At 38.2% G+C, this 23,414-nt stretch overlaps 1 protein-coding gene across 1 annotated transcript; it reads right to left on the bottom strand.

The window, feature by feature from the left end:
• Positions 1 to 8,255: 8,255 nt before the first annotated feature.
• Positions 8,256 to 12,896, bottom strand: LOC141639570 (uncharacterized). Its single transcript, XM_074448658.1, has 6 exons — positions 12,248 to 12,896; positions 11,871 to 12,148; positions 11,601 to 11,757; positions 10,374 to 11,476; positions 9,237 to 10,159; positions 8,256 to 9,078 (listed from the first exon to the last, which is right to left on the bottom strand). Exons 1-6 carry the CDS (start codon positions 12,894 to 12,896, stop codon positions 8,256 to 8,258), a joined length of 3,933 nt encoding a protein of 1,310 aa, XP_074304759.1.
• Positions 12,897 to 23,414: the final 10,518 nt, after the last annotated feature.

Genomic DNA, 23,414 nt, shown 5'->3' with positions numbered 1-23,414 from the left:
ACCTTTCCAAGTGTATGATTTTTTTCTTTGTAGAACATGTCATTCTCTATTTAATCCGCCACAATAGCCCCCGTCATGTGATCCAGGAATATGCTACTATAGACACAAGCCCGCCGGCTCCGTCACAACGAAAGTACCGGCCAAAGAAGCATGCCTTGCTGTTGTGAAAACACCACAAGATAACTTGACATCATAATAGCTACTTTAGGCCATAAATTAAATGGTATATTTATGATAGACAATCTTTTTTTTTCTAATACAAACTTGTCAAGTTACACAATATATTGGTACAATAACATTAAAATTTTGCCACGATTTATCATATTTTGTTACAATTATTGTTACATTTGTTAGTGTTTTGCCCCAACAATAAAATATTCGCACTAGGTCTCTAAATTATCAACTCCGGTCATGATCGTCGATATATTTAACACCACTAATTATTTCAAATTAGCAAATGTTCACAAGTTAAGTTGAGATTTCTTGAATTTATCTTATCCAATAAATACAAAAGACGACAAAACAAAGAATACATACATAATCAAGTAAAAAAGGTGTAAAGATAATTGTATTTTCTACTTGTGTAAAGATCATGTTCCATCTATACTAAATAATAAAACAGAAACCACCCAATGTTTTTTCCCTCCAACTACACATACCAAATTTAGAGGAAAATAAAATAAATTAAATGGGTCATATCTCTTAACCCTGGTTTTTCCACATACCCATATTCCCGGCGTTCTCTTTCGTATTTGTAATTCCAACTCCGTCAGTTTTTTATAAAATAAATCGAGTCATTCTATACCTCTTATAATCTTATCTTAACTATATATTTATTAATTATTCCAACTTTTTTCCATACAATTTTAACATTTTACGCCTTAGTATCTTTTTGATTTGGCAGAATTATTTGGGTATAAACGTGTACTATTCAGTTTCATAATTTCGTTTTCCCTAATTTGAACATATGAGGCGTAAAAAAAATTATGCAACAATCATTTTTATAGCACCGACATTTTTTGCTTATGTACCATCAAATTTATGCTTATGTACTATTCAGTTTCATAATTTCATTGTCCCTAATTTGAACAGAGAGCATAAAACTTTCAAAAAAGGGAACAATTTCATATTTTTCAAAATCAACCTATTTTGTGATTTCAATTGAAAAATAGTACCATAAGACATACCTCTAATTCATTGAAGTCAATTGCTTAAGAATTATTAGAGGCGTGGAGGAAACGAATTGTTGAATTATTTGACAATTATTTTATTTAAAACTTAGTTTATCAAAATTTGTCTTTTATAAAGTAGTTATGTCATGTAAAGTTAACCTCTTAATCAAGTAAAGGCGAAGAAAAAATTGATGAGTAATACCACCAAGTTTATGCTCATATACCAGTCTAATTAGTGGAATAAAATACATATAACTTTTAAAATTTGTAGTGAGTAATCATGAGTAGCAATATATGATTGTTTGTCTTGGATCTAAATTGTACCTTTTATTTTACTATTTTCTCGATTTTTAAAATTGTAAAAATGAACATTTTAAGACTTCTATATACGATAGATAGAATTGGCTTACATTTAAAATCACCAATATGCTATAACACGGAGGTCAATTTTTTAGTACAAAATTCCCATGTAAATAATAATATTGATTGTTTATTATAGTTATACTTTGAAACTAATATAATATAATGATATCAATATAAATTTCTAAAAAGTAATTATATATATTATTTATATATGCTCGTGCAATTTTGCACGGGTCCTAAGCTAGTCAATTTATAAAACATTATTAAAAGGCTAGCCTAAAAAGTCACGTAGACAATGCCACATGAGATGTAAAAAAAACCATGTACGCAATAACAATGGGATTTGACAAACTAATATGACACGGATTATCAATTTATTATTATATTGCATTTTAAATTCACTTATTTCCTTTAAAAATCCGTCCATATTCCATTAGCTTTAAACTTAATTAACTAAAAAAAAAATACCATAAAAAAATAATCATTAACTATAAGTTAATAATTTCATGATATTTCATATGGAGTAGTATTATATGTATTCGAAATAAAAAAACCGAAAACATGAAATTAAGAACGAAGAAAAAATGAAGTTGAAAAAAAAAATTGTATCTATACAATATAGTTAAAAAGCTACTTAAAACATTTAATTTTAATCCACATGTCGATTTTTTATTGGTAAATACTAATTCATCTATATTGATTACTTGATTATTTATTTATACAATATTATAAAAGTCTAGATTATGTATTAAAAAGTTATCTTTAAAACTGTCACATGCTTATAAGTACCAAAAAAAAATATTAATGGCAAATACAAAAAATAAATTAATGCAAACTCTTTATTTTCCTCTCATAAATTTGGTTATTAATCTACTTATTTATTTAACCTTTAATTTCTTTTCTTTAATAGGATGGTTTTTTGGTTGTCTCTCACCATCATTATAATTTGTAGTTATCATAATTTTTTTATCTCCCTAATAATTTACAAAATTGTTCCTCTTCCCTCGAATAAATTATTGAAATTAATCAATAATTAGTAACAAAAAGTTTCTTATATAACTATTATAACAATCCTAATTTTCATTTTTATTTAAAGTTGGTAGGTAAAGTATACATACATAGATAATTAAATGAATTCTTTCGATTTTTATCCTTATTTTGTTTTAAATTTATTAATAGTAAGAATATTATTTAGTTATTGTTTTTGTGTTTGTGTTGAAATTGCAGGAAGATGACATACTCAATTATCAATAACATTGCATGAAATATATATTTATACTATCTAATTAAAAGGGTAGCTTAGAACATTCAACTAGTTTTGTGACCCGTGAAAAATCACGGGTGTCATTTAAAGTTATGTTTTCAAGACTTTTTTTTATCTATTGTACATCATTTTACATCAATTCATGCTAGTGACTTAGTGAGCACCGAGTGATGATATTTGATGTCGTATTAATGCTAATACGTTCGTCTAGTAAGATCTAAATAAACACGCACTAATGAAAGTAGGAATACAATGATACATAAGCCAACTAATTAGTGAGGTAACATACCAATCAATTGAGCGTTAAATGATACATGATACGGATTTAGTAAATAACCAAATTATTTCCATGGTCGTTGTCTCTTCGATATCCAGAGCCATAATGGCCCCAAATTATTGTCATATATTGGATAAAATAGGAAATCTCCGAAAAAAAATATCTAGGAAAAATTTGAGAAACATCCTAACTCGTAAAAATCCACATACTTATAAGTTGGCATTTTTCATGTATTGATATCCAAGTATGTCTTCCTCCTGAAATTTATAAATTGTACATACAAATTAGTATTATGTCAAAATGAGATCCCCATGAAATACAATAAAACATTATCAAATGAGATTAAATGATTATAATGGAAATTAAAAGAGAACATGATAAAAACAAATGAGCTTTAGGATGATAAAAAAAAATGTATGTCTATTGTTATGGTTATGGAATAAACATTATCATCTCGAGATAAAAAAAAAAAGTAGGAATTAAGAAACCATAATTTCATAAAAGTTTTCAAGGTAAACTAAAAATATGAATCATTATAAAGGAACTTGAGAAATGAGTTACGGAGAAAGAAGATGAAAAGTGTAGTTAAAAGTTAATGATGAATTGAATAAGGTATTCAAGCGGAGGGAGATAAAAAGTTTATTACCTTTATCTATAAAATACTATTAAAAGGCATCCTAAAAAATGTCAACTAGACAAAGCCACGTAGGATGTGAAAAAGCCACATAGACATTCACATTGTCACCTTGGTTAAAATTGACACACGCCTACCCAACCATTCTCCACGCAGACATCTATACTATATAGTTAAAATGCTACTTATACCATTTAATTTTATTCCACATGTCACTTTTAGATTAGTTAATATTAATTAATTTTAATTTATATTGATTGATTAATGACAATTGACAACATAATATTAACTTATAAAATTAACATTTTAATTGAATGTTTTGTAATAAAACATGTTAATGAATTGATTAAAGTTTTTCATAGGCTTTTTTTTTAATTTATTTTCATATGATGAAATATTGGTTGAAAATGTTGTAATTTTTTTTTTTGGTAAAAAGTCAAACTTAACTTTCCTGAAATTGTACCACTTAAAATTTACACCTATATTTATTTATTTAAGATCGTTACACAAACCCTTTTAATTAAAACTAAAATAATTGTGAAGTTTAATAATATTCTTAAAAGTGAAGGTATGACATTTTATTTCAACCACTATTTAAGATCAATAATAATAATAGTAATTTTCATTAACATTTTTTCCTATTTGTTTTACCTCTTGAGCTTCTCACTAATGAATTATCTTCTTTAATAATACTCATAACTCAAAAATAAATGAAAAGGCAAATTAAAAGATGGGAATCAATAGTTTATAATGGCTATTAAACCTACAATAGTTTTCATTCACTAATCCTCCATTTAATAACTATTGCTCATGAACTTCCAAATTACAAACTATATTTCATGGTTGAATTAAAAAATTCCAAAAAAAAAAAAAAATATGTAACTTACCAAAATTCACATCAAAATTTCTTAATTTACAATTAAAATTCCCATTTTACAATAAAAAGAAATGTTAGTGAATCGATTAATATTTTTCATAGTAATATATAGCTCATAAAAGTTATACATTTATTTATTTATTTAAAATTACACAAACTTGAAAAGAAAAACAAATGAGTAGCTTAATAATATTCTTAAACGTAAAATTATGGCATTTTATATTTAACCATTATTTAAGTTCAACCCACAATAATTTTCACATAAATCCAATGATTTTCTTAAAGGCATCGTCGAATTTTATCAGAAGTCTCTTCTAATTCCCTACCCTAGCCTAACCGTTACTCCATTTCACTCTCATACTAATTTTGCAATAATTCCTACCACCATAAAGATTGTATAAAGTAACCCACTCTATACAACCCTTTGAATGCTTTTGTATTTTCCTAATTAATATTTATGTCATTTAAAGTTTGTGAACACTAATTTTAGTGTACATTATTTAACTTCCAAATTAGCATTATTTAGCTTCTCCTATTTAAGAACGTCTCATTTATTTTCCTCCAAAACAATCATTTGTGGGTGGTAAAAATTTGCAGTATTTTCTTTAACTTGAATTTGGAATGACGAAATACTAATTTGTGTATTATTTTAGTTGTACTTTTGTTTCGTAGGCGATACGAAAGGAAGACCTTGTGGTGAAGTCGTATGGTTAGCGGCTAACTCTTGATGCCATGCATACTCCACAGGTAAATTTACTTTTTATACAACTAACAATTTCAATATTTCAATTTGGTTTTAAAGTTTTCTAATTCGTACATAATCAAATCCTAAATATTATGATTCTTTATTAGTTGATGATCAAAATTAAAGAATAGGCATATGATCAATGATGAAATAAATTCCGATTTCATTTGATATTCACCAAAAAAATCAACTATCTAAATTTTTAATTTTTCTAGAGATAACCCGTGATTTTCACGAGTAACAAAACTAGTTAGTATCTTATAAGATTATAATTGTAAGAATAAATATTAGGGGAATCAGTTGAAAAAAATATGATAAGACTTGCAATGTGTTTTCTTTGAAATCACATGGTTATGCCACTTAGCTTATCACTTAAAAATGTGCATAATGTTAGCTTTTTTATATTATTGTATATGTTTCATGTTATGTTGTCAATAATTAAATAGTCAATAAAAATTAATGGATTCAGAAAATATCTTATGGAATAAATTTTAATGGTTTATCTAGCCTGTTATGTATATTGCATAGATTTATTATTTTTTATAGAATTAATTATAATTCCATGTTATGCTGTCAATATTTAAACAATCAATAAAAGTTAATATATTATTGTATTTTAAAATTTTCATGAGGATGTGAACGGTGAACCCTTCAATCTTAACTTTTCATTTAATTATATTTATTTATTGATGAGTGAAATAAATTAATGTCATATAATTGTAAATTTATAATCCATGTCACATTAAAAATTTGCGTTAAAAGCCTCAACAAACCTTAGTAAGAAAGGCGCGAGGAAATAACCCTGGTTATCAAATCAATGTAAAACTGAAGATTAACACAATAAAAAAGGCAAAAACATGAAAATTAAGATATAAAAGAAGTTAATTTTAGTATACAACCTTCTCCAACAAAAAGATCATTTTTCGCGTTCCTTTTCAAATATTGAGCCTCTGTCATCCTCTTGGCCTGCAAACTAATCAAATTGATAATAATTAGTACTCTATCGTATAAAAGCATGGTCAAATTAATGAACTCTAAAACCAAATACATATAAAAACAATTTTTAATAAGTAATCAAAAAGTATATACAATATATGATATATATGATATCAATATCAAACGAATTTACAAATAACATTACATAAAATATTAAAAAATTATACTCATATAACAACACATAAGCTAAGTTATACACTCTTATTGATGGTAAGGAAACATCGACGTAAGCTATTATCGTGAAATATTTTCTTGACAAACTCAAAAATGGGATTTGGAGAGAAAATGTGTACTACGGGAAATATATATGGGGTTTAAATAATATGAGAAATGAAGTGAAGATGAAAAGGTGGAAAATAAAAGAACTTAATTACCGACATTAAAGAGGATAATGAAGTGAACAATAATGGCTTTGAGTAATTATTTTATGGCAACTCAAGCGTCTCCTTTTATTTTATTTTTTATTCACAATGGCTTTTTACTATGCACCAATTTAGTATCCAATACTCTTGTATAAAATTGACATGTTTTTTTTTGCAAGGTGGCATTTAGTAGCTCTAGGTGGCATTTAGCCATGCTTATGTGGCTTTTAGTTGGGGGTTTTGTGTACCCTTTTAATAATATTTATAGATTTCATTTCACATGACATTTTCACACTCCATTAATTCTTATTTATTTTTATTGATTATTTAATTATATTAACAATATGACATGTATGGAATAATAATTGAATTTATAAAACTATAATCTATAATTAAAAAGTAAGTCGAACTATCTACCATTATCTGAATGTCATATTTTAAATTTCATAAGATAATTTCTAAACCCCTCTTATGCAAAGTGAATTTTGTAAAATAAAATAAAATAATAATAATAATAATAAAGCAAATCTTTTACATTCCATTTTTCCTTTGCTCCATATTTATGTCTATATTAAATTTCATAATAATGAGAAAAAAATTTATAATTCAATAACTAGTTTTGTACCCGCGAAAATCGCGGACTTGTTCTATTTGTCCCATTTATTTGCTTTTGTTGACGTCCATCTTTAACTAAAATATAAAATATTTTTTTATCGCGAATAAGCTATAAACCAAACATTGTAAATATTTACTTCTTTTACATTATTTTTCATGATCATAGTAATATAGATAGAAGTTTTAATTTGAATTTTATTTTCATATATTTTAATACATGTTAATATTATTCATGAATATTTTGTAGTCAACAATTTAATGTAGCTAATTTTTTAACTATAAATGTTTGTTTAAATTTTTTACAAATTTGTTATTTTTATGTATTTATGATGTCCGTCATAAATAATTAAGCTAAAAACGGCTGCGTCGTTAGGTCGATAAACAAACCACTCCAAGATCGCGGTTACATATCTGATAAGTTTTTTTAAAAAAAGTTAAATAGATACTGTTAATTTAACTTTTCCTTAAAATCTATACTTTTTATCAAAAATATACATGTAAAATAGATAATCTCGTCGATGATGAATGGTGATGCTTTGTAAGCCAACTAAAAGAGTAAAAAATATGTTTTCGTTTTTCACATTTAGATCCAAACATGTAATTTCCACTTTTAATAGCCTCCTCACAATCAATAATCTGCAAATTGAGATAGTTAAAATTAAAATTAAATAAGCATCATCTTAATTACAAAACTAACTATACAACTTATTAAACGTTTAAAATTTTAAAATATTAAAAGATAGAAATATGGAGTACTTTTAAGAAGACTATGAACGTTTGAATCACATGCGCATATACACCTTATTTTTCACTTTTTCGCAAGTGTGCTAATTGCAATATTTAATTTTTTTTTGAGGAAGGTTAAGTATATTATAATCAAAATTGAGAATTTACATCACTAGTGTATCACTTACAAAAAAACATCAAGGAACAAAAAAAATAGAGTACAGCTACAAGTATTGTTGAATCCACACTCTATCTCTACTCCTTAATGGCTGGACATTGTGTTTCAAAAAGCGTGTTTTGATATCAGCAACAATCCTTAGGATCACAACTTCAGGTCTCCAAATGCTACCATCCACCCTAGCTTCATTTCTAATGCGCCAAATCCAGTAAATCAAAGCAATATAACAGGCACCTATAATCCTCCTCTGCATTTTTGTCATTCTGCTAGTAGAGAACCAGGAAACCAGATGCAGGGGATTGACTGTGCAACCAAGCTTTCTTTGTAACAGACAAAAGCACGTTTTAGCATAGCTACACTCATAAACCAAATGAGAGTGACTTTCAGGCAGAAGACAACAAATAGGGCAAACAGGGTCTACAACCAGTCCCATTCTAGCCAATCTGTCTCTAGTAGCCCACCTTTGATGCATGAAAACCCAGAAAATAAAGGAACTCTTAGGCAAGTTGAGAGAGTTCCAGCAGACAAATCGCCAGTCAACCTTAGGCTTATGCATCCTCAACCAATCATAACCTGCAACTACAGTGTACTCTTTAGAAGACTGCAACCATTTGTTGTTAGTATAGGCTTGCTTAAAAAGGGACATAATATGAGTGATCTTCTTCCAGGACCAATTACAATCAGAAGGGGCCTTGTAGTCAGTCCAATCTTTACCTTTCATATAAACATGATTGATCCAGCGAACCCAAAGACGGTCCTTTTTATTAGCAAGCCACCAAACATACTTCCCAAGTAATGCCCTGTTCCAAGTTTTGGCATCCTTAATCCCAAGGCCTCCCTCTTCCTTTGGTAAGCAACAAGTATCCCAACTGATATTAGGGGGACATTGATAGTCAGACTTACCTCTCCAAAGGTAGTTTCTACAGATAGCATTGATTCTATTCATAATCCCACTAGGAATCAGAAAGATAGTGGCCCAATAAGAATGCAGGTTAGCAAGGACAACATTAACCAAAGACCAACCTACCAAAGATATGACAAATGTTTGGCCCCCCATCCTCTAATCCTAGCCACAATCCTATCAAGGAGCTTTTGGCCTTCATTCTTAGTTAACCTCTTAGAGGAGATGGGAACTCCTAAGTATTTAAATGGGAGAGCACCCCTCTGAAACCCAGAAACTTGGAATATGGCATCCACAGTAGCAGTGGCAACCCCATTGAAATAAATATTGGATTTGTCTCTATTCAAACACAGACCAGAAGCATCAGAAAAAGTGGCAAAAGCCCTCAGAAGCCACATAATGGATAAATCATTACCTTTGCAAAAAAGTAACAAATCATCAGCAAAAAGCAAATGATTTAACCTAGTATGTCCACAAAGAGGATGAAAACGAAAATCAGGTTGTTGAGCTACCATGCCAAGAATACGAGATAAATACTCCATACACAAGGTAAAAAGAAGAGGAGATAATGGGTCACCTTGCCTAAGACCTTTCTTTCCTTTGAAGAAACCAAATTTGTTACCATTGACAGATAAAGAATAAGAAGGACTAGTGACACAAGCCATAAGGAGATCAATGAACTTCTGAGGAAAATTAAGAGCAAGCAGCATTTGATATAAGAAATTCCATTCCACTGAGTCATAAGCTTTCCTGAGGTCAATCTTGATTAAGCAACGAGGGGAGGCAGCTTTCCTATTGTATAATCTCACTAAATCCTGACAGATAAGAACATTCTCCACTATGTTCCTATTTTGAATGAAGCCCCCTTGACTTTCACACACAATATCAGGAAGTATTTTACTCAATCTGTTGCATAAAACTTTGGCAAGGACTTTGTAGACAGTGTTGCAAAACGCAATAGGTCTGAATTCCAAAACACTAGTAGGATTATCAGTCTTAGGAATCAAGGTAATAGAAGTAGTGTTCACCTGCTTGAGAAGCTTTCCAGTCTGAAAAAAATCTTTGATTGCAAAGAATAAACATCACCCCCACAATCTCCCACGAGTCTTTGAAAAATCGGCTAGAATAGCCATCGGCCCGGGGATTTGGTAGCAGTATAGAGAAAAGACATTGTTTGATTTCGATTCGATTCAGGGGAAAAGGAGAATAGAGCAAAGTGTTCGAGTGACCAGCTTGCCTTTCCTAATCAGTAGGAACATGAACCTTAGAAGTAGGCTTTGATGTCCCAAGGAGCCCCATGTAATAGTCCAAAAAAGCTCTCTCAATCTCAACACAGGAGTTATGAAGTACCCCATCAGCACCTTGTATAGAGAGAACCCTATTATGCACCTGTCTTGCTCTAATTTGACTATGGAAAAAACGAGTATTATCATCTCCAAAATGAAGCCAATCCACTTTGGCTTTTTGACTTAAAAAACTGTGCTGAATCTTACACAGTAACCTGTAAGATGCAGCAGCTTCCTGTTCAGCACTGAGTAAATTAAGATCAGTGGGATTAGCATACATTTGACACTGGATGTCCTCCAAAAGAGCTTTAGCCACACCCACAGATTTCTCAACATCAGAAAATCCATTCCTATTCAACATCTTTAGGGGATTTTTTAGATTCCTCAGTTTAGTCACCAGCCTGTACATAAGAGTCCCAGCTATAGAAGTACTCCAGGAAGCTTGCACAATGGTTTTGAACGAAGGCTCAAGGCTCCACATATTATAGTATCTGAAATGTGATTTCCTCTTCTCCCCACTAATTCTCCTGTAACAAACACATGGATTGTGATCAAATAATCCCTCAGGTAGGAAGTGGCTATAGGCATCAGGATATAACACCATCCAGTCATCATTCACCATAAATCGATCAATCCTTGAGAAACCTCTAGATGCAGGAACTTGCTTATTGTTCCAGGTAAAAAAAGAACCTTGTCCTTTAATATCCATAAGACCACAAAAATCCACACAAGCCCTAAACTCAAAGAATGTCACCTGCATAACCTCCCTTCCAATTCTTTCATTATAGTTAAGGACATTATTAAAATCTCCACAGACCCCCCATGGTCCATGATAATTTCTTTTCATATCCTTCAAATGATTCCATAACTCCAGTCTCTCCCCATCATCATTGGACCCATAAACAACAGAGAGTATAAACAGGTCACCAGAATTAACTTCAGTAACCTGAACAGTAATGACCTGAGCATTCTTAGCAAGGAGGACAATTCTAAAAACCTGAGGATCCCAGATAACCCACACACGACCACCATGATGAAATTCATTATTGTTAATGCCCTCCCAATGAGGTCCTAACCCACCTAAAACCATATCAAAATCCTGAGTTTTAATTTTAGTCTCAACAAGCCCACAGAGACCAATATTATTATGAAACAGAAACTTTCTAACATCTAATTGCTTATTGGCCCCATTTATTCCTCTCACATTCCAACACCCCACTATATCCATTAGACACTAATCCAGGTGGTTCCTCCATTCTCCCTTTCAATGACCCATCACTACTAGGACTTGTGAGGGCAGCAACATAACTTTTAGTAGGTGATACATTAACAGAACCACCATGCTCTTGCCTGGAAATTTGCTGAACAACAGAAACTGGAACAATAGCAGCTGAGTTGTGATAAGTAGGACCACCAAAAGGAACCTCGGATTTGAGCCACCAAGAACCCTTAGTCCTCCAATGTGCCTCCAAACCTGTTGTGGAGGTTTAGCAGGCTTAGTCACAGGAGCAGTCACCTTTTTCTTCTTACACATCTCAGAAGTATGCCCTATACCTTTGCAAAGACCACAAAGGGAAGGCTTCCATTCATACTCAACCAAGATACTTAGTTCTCTTCCCATCTCATCCTTAAAGTAGAGCTTCTCAGGCAAAATTTGCTCAATTTCAACCTCAATCAACAGACGAGCATAACCCAGCCTGGTTTTATCCTCTGTAGCACCATCACGCTCAAGAAATTTGCCAATTAAACCAGCTAATTTCTCAAGGCAGTTCTTACTCTAGAACTTCAGGGGTAAGCCACAAAGGCGGATCCAGGTAGGGACAAATTGGACTTTCTCTTTTAACAAACTACATTCCTCAGTCCATGGCTTGACAACCAAGGGCTTGTTGTCAAACATGGGGAAGCCTTGCTGGAGAACTAGGGATTGACATTCCTTAGTAGGGAAACGCACTATGAAGACACCATTAGGAAGGAAAGAGATTTTATCAATTTTATACGCGACCCATATCTTTCTGACAAACCCTCTAATGTACTCCCATGGTGGGTTTCCCCCCAAAACATAGCAAACAACTGCTGTATCCCAGAATTGCAATTCAGACTCAACATCTTCCCTAGAAAATTGTAACATGGGTGTAGCCGTAGATGAAGCTTTACTAGGAGATTTGGATTTCTTACCAGTAACTTCCGTCCATTCAGTGGCGTGCTCGACATCCTCCGGTATAGGTACCTCCTCCTCAACTAGATTGTCAACATCCGCCTGCGTAAGATCTTCCTCCTCAACTATGTTGTCAAGATCCAACACCGGAATGCCCACAATTTCATTAACATCTCTCGTCTTATGAGCATCTGCAGATGTAGGAATACCAGATGAAGATGACGACGAAGGATCCATATCCAAGCGAAGATCAGTACAATTAGTGAATGAAAGTCGAAGTTTTGCTTTAGTTTTAGTTTTAGTATTTTTGATTTGGGATTTTTTACGATTGATTTTCCTTGCCATTGTGCAAGTTAAAACCCTAGAAAAGCTAGAGAGAAGTCAGAGCTTTCTCTCTCTAACCCCATTTTGTTAGTGATATTTTTTGTGTAATTGCAATATTTAAGATGGTTTTGAAATAAATCAAAAGTAACAATATGAGAAATTGTGAAGCTTTATAATCCAAGTTATTGGATTTTTCATTTATACATATAAGACCTTTTAACTACTATCTTTATTACTAACAAGGAATTATATGGATAAATTTTACGATTTAAATTTTAAATAATGAGAGTAAATTCTTAATTTACTTTTGTAATTTAGTACATGATCTTATGGTTTTCACTAAAAAATATTATTAGTAGCTTTATAATCTAAATTATTAGACTTTTTATTTATTACTGATGGGGCATATTCTGCACCGCTGACCAAGTCAAACATACTGAGCAAGGTCAAAGATGTCCACAGCAAGTCAACGACTTAGACAACCTAGCCGATGCCGCCCATCGGCTCACAACCTGGGTCCCGCGTGACAACCCGCCAGCAATGGGACACATATCCGCGTACTCATATCCAAGACCCCTCACGGTGAGTCAACAGGGCCCGCCGGCCGCTATAGGTCCTCGGCCGAGGGGTAGATCGCCTTTTCCACCGCTAGCCACTTGGCCACTTGGCCACTACGTGACAAAAGGTGAAGTCTATAAATACTCCTCAACCTTTATTGAGGAAAGGATCCAATCCAGAAATACACAACTTGACCTAAATACACTATTCATCTGGTATAATCTTCCTTATCTCTCTACAATATATTCCTAGCCAATTAGCATACAACTTATACATCTGAGTTTGCTGACTTGGGCGTCGGAGTGAGTACGCTTGGCACCAAGCCAAGCCCCGCCTGCTCATTGTTGCAGGAGAGGCCGAGAGGAACGATTAAGACCAAGGGAGAACCCAACTCAAGACATCATTCAACAAGCCACGGGTGGTAACTATACTTGCTCTGGAATTACACCCGGAACAATTGGCGCCGTCTGTGGGGAGAGACACTAGAAGCTAGTCACATTCATTCCCAAACACAAAAAAAAAACAACAAAAACCCACCCAAAAAGCTAAGAAGATGTCAAAAGAACAAGAGGTGTTCGTAACCGACGAGCCCCTCCACCCAGATGATACCTTCAACAATTCTGGAGTCATACAGCCCTCCGCCGGCGGAGTAATCCAACCGGAGTTCGGGATGCCAATAACACCAGATGCGACGCTGCCCGCCAACCAAGTCACCCTCATGGGACATGTGGTCGACGTGGCATTGCTAAAGCAAATCCTGGACCTCATCGGTAGGACGTCGGCTCACACTGTCACACCGACAAGAGCGGCGGGACCCGTCCAGAGACCAGGCCCGAACGTGACTCCAAGAGACTTGAACGGGGCACTGGAAGAGGTTGGCCCTGTTAAACACCGGAGGAGCCTGCAATGCTAGTGATGGACATAAGTCCCGACCGCACTCGCGGGGGACAGCCACCACAAAGCAGCCCACGAGGCCCACTCCGGAGGAATGAAAGAAGTCCGACCCATCGAGTCGGAGAAGAAGAAGCCCGACTCGCCGCAGTCGGGAAGGAGTCCCTCCCGCTACGAGGAGAGGAGTCGGGCTAGGAATGCGAGGAGCCGATCGCCACGTGTCGTCCGGATGTGATCGACACCCCTCGGCCGCCTCGTCCTAGAAGTCCAAGTGCCAACTAAGCTCAAGTTGCCACCCATATCATACAAAGGGGAGGGTGATCCACCGACCACGCCGAGGCTTTCGAGTCTCACATGTCGCATGGGAGCAGCCCGATGAAGTATGGTGCCGAGTTTTCCCAACGACATTGTATGGGATGGCTCAAAGTTGGTACAAGGGGCTCCCCGACGGCTCGGTGTACTACTACGACGACCTAAGGGACGCCTTTCTAGCCCAAAGATTTTTGCAACAAGAGAAGGGCCGTGGAGACATCGACCTCCTAACTATCAAACAAGAAGGGGGCGAGTCTCTCACGGCTACATGAAGAGGTTCGACGAAAGGTCCAACAGATTCGGAGATTAATCCCGAATCGCGGCCTTCACACATGAAAGGCCTCCGAAGGGGAGATTTGAAAAATGAGCTCATCAAGTGCGGAGGCCTGGGCTTGATGCCGCCAGAAGAAGGCCGACCAAGCCATCAAGGTAGAAGACTATCACAAGACGTGGCTAGGCCCGAGCGAGGCCGAGCACTCAGAAAAGAAGAGCCGCCAGGAGGACAACCCGCATGAAAGACGCCGTGACAACAACGGGTCACGGTCCGAAGAAAGACGCCGTGACAATAATAGGTCACGGCCCGACAAATCGCCAGAAATGTGACTCTGGCGGGCGCCGGTGGAGTTCGGGAACGTACCACCGAGGCGGTATAACGATAAAACCCTCTCGTCGTATCGCCGCCAAGTCTTCGCCCGAGCAAAAGCGAGGGCCGGGGGGAGAGACCCCAAAACCCAAAAGTGACGGTGACACGAGCCAAGATCGTGAGTACCACGCCACACCGCCATCTAACTAACGATCGCGCATCTCAAGAATGCCATTGAAGAGCCGATCCTAAGGGGAGCCTCGGCAAGTACGTTGCCAAAAGCCAAAAGATGACGCCGCAGCTTCAGAGAAGAAATCCGTCTTCGAACGGATAGGAGTGATCCACGTTGTCATCGGGGCCACGAGAACGGAGGGTCCGCCATGGGTACAAACGACACCGAACGAGCTCTATCGCCATCAACTTTGTGCCCAACACACCACCCCCTCTTCCAACATCCCGACATAATCGTTTAAGAAAGGACTACGAAGGAGTCATCGCTCCTCACAAATGACCCACTTGTAGTCAATTTGGACATATCCAACCACCTGGTCAAAAGGTGCCTGGATTGACACAAAGCATACACGAATGTCATGTTCGTGAGTGCTTCCTCGGCCTCTACCAAGGTCAAGGACTTAAGCCCTCGCCCACCACTTCGCCAGACAAGTTTCTCTGGGGCCGACCGGTACCACCGGGATCGCCGACTCCGGTAACGTTCGCGAAAGGAACGCGCCAAGAACGCCCTAGCGAGTTCGTGGTCATCGACGCTCATCCGCCACAACGTTCTCAGGCCGCGTCACTCGAGCGAGGCCGACGCAGTGATGTCCATCCGGCCCGACATTGATGTACGTCTCGACCGGGAAGCGCATAAGCTCGTCTCCAAAGACGAGAATGACGAGGTGGTGAACGCCAGATAGCGCCGCAGGATGCAACATGCAATCCCTCAAGGTGGCAAAGAAATCGGAGAAAGGGAAAGGTCTATCCTTACAACAGAGAGCGACCTCATGGATGTAACTAGTGGCTAACCGGGAGGTACGCCTTCAACGGGCCATTAGCACGCCCGGAAAATCTCGAATACTCCATGTAACGCGGAGGTGTCCAAAATAAAAAATGTGGGGCACCCCGACGCATGTTTTTACCTAAATGAAAAATCATCCAAGTCTTCCGTCGGAATGTACGCTCTTCCCATAGTCACTAGGAAGAAACAGACGCCGACTCACACTGTCATATCGACAAGAGCGGGAGTCTCCTTCAAGAAACAGTGCACTGTCGCAGCCACCCAGTAGTAGACGCCACGGCAGCCACCCCAAGAGGTGTGACGCCGTCGCAGCACTCCAAGTAGTAGACGCCACGGAGTCTCCTTCAAGAAACAGCACTGTCGCAGCCTCCAAAGTAGTAGACGCCACGGCAGTCACCCCAAGAGGTGTGACGCCGTCGCAGTCACTCCAAGTAGTAGACGCCACGGGAGTCTCCTTCAAGAAACAGCACCGTCGCAGCCACTCCAAGTAGTAGACGCCACTAGGCACACCCCAAGAGGTGTGACGCCGTCGCAGCTCACTCCAAGTAGTAGACGCCACAGAGTCTCCTTCAAGAAACAGCACCGTCGCAGCCACCTCCAAGTAGTAGACGCCACTAGCACCCCAAGAGGTGTGACGCCGTCGCAGTCACTCCAAGTAGTAGACGCCACGGAGTCTCCTTCAAGAAACAGCACCGTCGCAGCCACTCCAAGTAGTAGACGCCACTAGCCACCCCAAGAGGTGTGACGCCGTCGCAGCTACTCCAAGTAGTAGACGCCACGGAGTCTCCTTCAAGAAATGTGCACCGTCGCAGTCACTCCAAGTAGTAGACGCCACGGCAGCCACCCCAAGAGATGTGACGCCGTCGCAGCCACTCCAAGTAGTAGACGCCACGGAGTCTCCTTCAAGAAACAGCACCGTCGCAGCCACCCAAGTAGTAGACGCTACGGCACACCCCAAGAGGTGTGGCGCCGTCGCAGCTCACTCCAAGTAGTAGACGCCACGGCAGACGACGGCCACACCGTCATACCGACAAGAGCGGCATGCACCCTAAGGAAGCGACATCGCGACGGTTATAACCAGCGCGGTTGATACTCGTCAAACGATCAAGATGCCTTGGAAGCGTTAACACAATTGAGACACGCACTTAGACTGCTTTCGCCAAGCCGAGGCGGGAACATAAGAGATATTCAATTAATAACGGAAAGAGACAACCCGACAAAGACGGGGACGCTAAATGGACAAATGCTCGAATGCTAGCACAAGGAAAAGAAGTGAAGTAAAAACGAACTCTTATTAAGTATATTCAACGAATCACAAGAAATTACAAGGGCAAGCCAAAAGACAAAAAGTTACAAATGCTATCTCCCTATGTCCGTTGTTGCTCGCCATCAACAGCGGCAGCGGCACTTTCTTCGATGGGTACCCCAGCAGCTCACTTAGCAGCCTCAACTTCAGCAGCCTCAGCTTTAGCCTCGGCAGCCTCAGCCGCCTTTTGCCCGCTTGGCTTCCTCTCGGCCTCCTTAGCCTTCTCAACCAGAGCGCCTTCCTCGCCGTCGCTCCTTCTCTCGCTTTCGCCCTCACCGCCTCTTTAGCCTTCTCCGCCACGGCTTGCTCCTTGGCTTCGAGCTTGTCATCAAGCACTTGTCATATCTGTCCCACTAAAGGAACCATCAAGAGGGAAGAGCTCCTCAATCACCTCCCTAGCAGCTCTCCTTCGGCTAAATCCCGGAATTCAAGACACATGTTAGGGAGCATGACGGTTTGGAGCATCTCAATGTCCTTATCCTTTTGCCTAATGACGGCATCTCCGATCCGAACCACCTCCGCCCGGGCCTTAAACAGTCCCCGGATTCATTCCTCTCGCTTGAGGTAGAGGTCGGCGTGCCTCCGAACAAGTGTACACTTCTCCAACAAACCTTAGCGATTCACCGCCGCAGCCTCTACTTGGCTCTCTCAAAGAAGGACCTCTTTTTCAACGTCCCCGCCTGAGTTTTCTTTCACCAAGAGCGCCTCTCGGCCTCTCTCCTAAGCCTCCGCTCATTGAGAAGATCCCCGCTTGGCCTTCGCGGCCACCTTCTTAGTGGCATTTAGCTCCAAGGTGGATTGAGCCGCGACCTTCTCCCGCTCTACAATACGAGCACCGTAAGACTGCTCCACCTCGCCAGCTCTTTGATCGCCCGTCCGTGCCTTCGTCTATGAGCCGGGAGAAGGAAACCTTCCGGGATGAAGGGACAAAGGGCGACATTTTTATCACCGGCTCCGAGCCGGGGAAGGAAACCTTCTGGGATGAAGAGTTCACGGTGACGTGTTGATCACCAGCCCGCACAGAGCTCCCCTCCACTTGCTGCCCAATAGGAGCGGCGGACGACTGGGGCCGATCTACAAAATTTAAAGCAAGCATAAGTATCGACATACGCAGACATGCCGAAGAGCCCGCACAGGCAGCGCCTAAGGAACCAGCTAAATCTGAAGCCACAGAAAGAACAATACCGTGCTTGGCCTTCTTGGCCGAAACGCGCGTCTCCTCATCAGCAGCAGAATCAACGGTCGCGGTATGGGCCGTCTGTTTTCTTTTACGGACAAGGGGCGAGCCCTCCTCCTCGTTCGAGTCATCCCCGTTGAGATACAAATGACCTCCACCGTCCCCTTCGAACAGGGGGGATGGAAGGCGGAGCCGGTGTCGACGCCACCACCGCCGAGGACTTCGTTTGCGCGATGACGCGGCACGTTACTAACAACCCTCGCCCGGTCTCCACCGCACTCAAGCTTTTCACCCGCCGCTCTATGAGATCGGTCGGCGACCTCCCTCGCGGTCATTGGGGAGAGCTTTGGGATGTAGGTTAGCAACGGTTTTATCTTTGTTCACCCCATTCTCCGAGGATATCCTCGACAGTCCGGTCCAAAATGGCCTGCGAAGGAAACGAAGCAAGAGTTAAGTAGAAGAAATAAATCAAAATTCAAAGACACAACGAGAACGGTGATGGGCCTCACATCGACCCCACTCACCCTCGCGCTAGGGCCGTATGAGGCCGACATGGCAAAGCGGCTCATCCTCGAAGAATGATCTCGCGTCGAGGAATCCATCTTTTCGGCACCCCACCTTGTCTACCTCAAAAGCCGCATTGCCAACCTCTCGTCCTCCGAGAGAAGAACCCCGCCAAAGATCCATTTTGAGTTTCTTCCGGAGACCCATCCGTCATGCTCCGCCTTAGTCTCACACCGCAAGTTAACTTGATGCCGAAAGGAGCAGGAAGCGGATAGTCGTTCGGACCTTAACGTACACCCACCGACCCCGCCAGCCCCTTGAAGAGGAGAGTTTGTCAAGAAAGTGACATAACCCTTCTCCGTGTGCACGCCGAACCACCGCGCGCCAGAGAATGACGGCTGGAGGTAATGAAGTCGGCGAAATAAGTTCACCGTTGGGGCCTCCCCTTGAAGAGACAAAGCCAGACAAACCCGATTATGGTCCTGATGGCCAACGGGTGCAATTGGGCAACGGCAACGTTCATGGCCTTAAGGATGGCCACAACATACCCATTCAAATGAAACCGAGCCCAAACTCCAAATGCCGCATATATACGCCAGGTGTGGCCCGGTGGAGGGCAACAGACAGCGACCCTCCTCCGGATAACGATTTCGTAGCCCTCACCGAAGAAGAAATGTTTCTCGAAAAATATCTCACCGGAATAAATGGGGCTAACTTATGGGTCCAAGTACAGTCAAGACGGACTTTACAAGCGAGGCCGTGATCCATAACGTACTTCCTCACGTTAATAGGGCGAGCCTCCTCGATCGTCACCAAAATCTTCCGCATCATCATCGACATCAGAATCATCCTCCCATTCCTCCAGAATTTGAGGATCGACTTCGGAGAAGGGACCTACGGCCCGCTTACTAGGCCCAAGGTCGGAAGACATGTTTACAATGAAATTACGAAATTAAAAATTGGAAAGTTTGTTTGTTTACCTTAAAGAAAACGCTCACGAGTAACAACTCTGGAAATTAGAAGACAAAGAAACCCTTGGAAGTTTAGAGAGAAGGAAATTTTGGAGAATGAAATTGGTGGCCAATTTTTCGGAGCAATTGCCCTATTTATAGGGAAAAGCCCATGAAGCAGACCAATCAAAGAAATGACCCATGAAGCGTCAACCAATCAACGTGCGACACACGTGTCGACATGCAACCACGGATGTCAATCGTTGCAACAAGCTTATGTCAATCAATGCAACAGTGACCAAACGTCTTCAACACGCCTATTCAAATCTCTCCGCCTATTCAACTTCCTCAAACAAATTCCCATGCACCTATTCTCCGCCGCCACATGATCAACCAAGCTAGACACCACCGGCCGGGGCAATCAAAAATAACCTAGCCTCAACCCTGGCCTCTCGCCAAATGCCCTTTCTTTTCCACATCGGATGCCCAATACACATCCATGTGGATGGGGGATATGGTACGGCCTAAGAAAGACTAGGCAGAGCAGAAGAAGCCGCCGCAGAAGAAGCCGATGCAGAAAATTTTCTACAAACTACTTGCGCGCAGAATATACGCTCGTACGTACATCGAAGCCCATACCACGCATAGACTACGCTGGGGGCAAATTGATGGGGCATATTCCGCACCGCCGACCAAGTCAAACATACGAGCAAGGTCAAAGATGTCCACAAAGAAGTCAACGACTTAGACAACCTAGCCGATGCCGCCCATCGGCTCTGTCAACCTGGGTCCCGGCGTGACAACCGCCAAATGACACATATCCGCGTACTCATATCCAAGACCCCTCGGCGGTGAGTCAACAGGCCCGCCGGCCGCCATAGGTCCCTCGGCCGAGGGGTAGATCGCTTTTCCACCGCTAGCCACTTGGCCACTTGGCCACTACGTGACAAAAGGTGAAGTCTATAAATACTCCTCAACCTTTATTGAGGAAAGGATCCAATCCAGAAATACACAACTTGACCTAAATACACTATTCATCTGGTATAATCTTCCTTATCTCTCTACAATATATTCCTAGCCAATTAGCATACAACTTATACATCTGAGTTTGCTGACTTGGGCGTCGGAGTGAGTACGCTTGGCACCAAGCCAAGCCCTCGCCTGTTCATTGTTGCAGGAGAGGCCGAGAGGAACGATTAAGACCAAGGGAGAACCCAACTCAAGACATCATTCAACAAGCCACGGGTGGTAACTATACTTGCTCTGGAATTACACCCGGAACAATTACATATAAGACCTTTTAACTACTATATCTATGGTTAATGAAGAGTTAGATGGACAAATTGTACGATTTAAATGATGAGAGTAAATTGTTAATTAATTTTTATAATTTAAATCATGATCTGTATTATGATTTTCATCAAAAAAATATTAGTAAATCTTATGAAGAATTTTAATAAATAAGTCTGATGTAGCCTTAATATTAACCAATATAAAAATGACATGTGAATTAAAATTAGATGTTTTAAGTAGCCTTTTAACTATATTGTATTTTTTTTTTTTTTACAAAAACAGTTATAAAAAAAACAATTTACTAAGATTCTCTAAATTCGAATTAAAAACTAAAAATGTTTTGTTTTTATATCAAGTGAGACAATTACGTACCAAATAAGTTTTAATATCATTAGAACATGGTTCAAGGACGGATATCAAGTTTTTGTTCAACTAAATCCTTCTGTTGCCTACACATTTCCCATGTAGGTTTTTTTTAACACACTATGTTAATATTACGAGAAGACAAAGGAAGCATCACCTACAAAAATAGAATAAGAAACAAACATACATTTAATGATAATTCAATTAATCTTGTAGAGAGTTTACATAAAGATAGTGTAAAAGAAATCTACCACAAAGCGATATTAGTGGATAAATTACAAAAAACTGTGCATTTTACAATAAGCTTATATAAATTACACAAACAAAACTCGTAGAACATACCTTATGTATAACGTAATTAACTACACAATCCAACTTTGCAATAATAAGAAAATTGTACCATTCCATCTGCAAAAATAAATCAAGGTGAGAAATACAAATTGACATCAATAAAAGTTATTTAAACAATACCAAATAAAACACAAATCTTATGTATGATATAACTTTTTTTTTTCACAAATGCAAATGATTAATAAAAATTATACGCAATGGAAAGTTTCAATAACATATGAATATGCCAAAAGCTTAGAAAAAGAGGGTAAAAAATAAAAGTGCTTATTTTAAAGACTTTACTTATATTAACTTAGCATCAAATAAGGAGTTAAATTTTAGGGGGAGAAAGGAATCATCAAAAAGGAAAAGGAAGAGCTAAAGAGAAAATGAAGAGTGAGAGATGAATAAGGGTCATAAACGTGATAATAAGTATTCTATCTTAATTCTATGAATGAATATTATTAATTAGTCACATATATCAAATAAAACAGAAATCTTATGTATGATATAACTTTTTTTTTTCACAACTGCAAATGATTAATAAAAATTATATGCAATGGAAAGTTTCTTTTTTCTTTTTTTTTTTTTTTGGTAAAATGTAAGATAACATATGAATATGCCAAAAGGTTAGAAAAAGAGGGTAAAAAATAAAAGTGCTTATTTTAAAGACTTTACTTATATTAACTTAGCATCAAATAAGGAGTTAAATTTTAGGGGGAGAAAGGAATCATCAAAAAGGAAAAGGAAGAGCTAAAAAGAAAATGAAGAGTTAGAGATGAATAAGGGGTCATAAACGTGATAATAAGTATTCTATATTAATTCTATAAATGAATATTATTAATTAATCACATATTATCAAATGAAAGTTTTTTAGTGATCCTACGTTGTCGCATGTCTTATACATATGCTCAAGGTAGACTTATATATTATTGTATAGATATGACATGTAGATTATGATAGGTAATTTAGCATGCCTTTAAGTTATATATATAGATTTTGTATTTAGATTATAGAGTTATTGATTTTACATACATAAATATGGAGCAAGGGGAAATGTAATGTAAAAGGTTTGCATGAGAGTGGTTTATAAATTATCTTATGAAATTAAAATAAGACATATAGTTGATGGTTGATAGTTTGACTTACTTTTTAATTATTTTTAGAGATTATTATTATTAAATCCACTTTGCATGAGAGTGATTTAAAAATTATCCTATGAAATTAAAATTATCTAAATTTAGTTTTTTACCATTA

This window comes from Silene latifolia, unplaced genomic scaffold (assembly GCF_048544455.1).
Source record: "Silene latifolia isolate original U9 population unplaced genomic scaffold, ASM4854445v1 scaffold_451, whole genome shotgun sequence".
NCBI classification, from domain to species: Eukaryota; Viridiplantae; Streptophyta; class Magnoliopsida; order Caryophyllales; family Caryophyllaceae; genus Silene; species Silene latifolia.
Note: the sequence above shows the minus strand (reverse complement) of the source record. Positions and strands in the feature narration are given on the sequence as shown.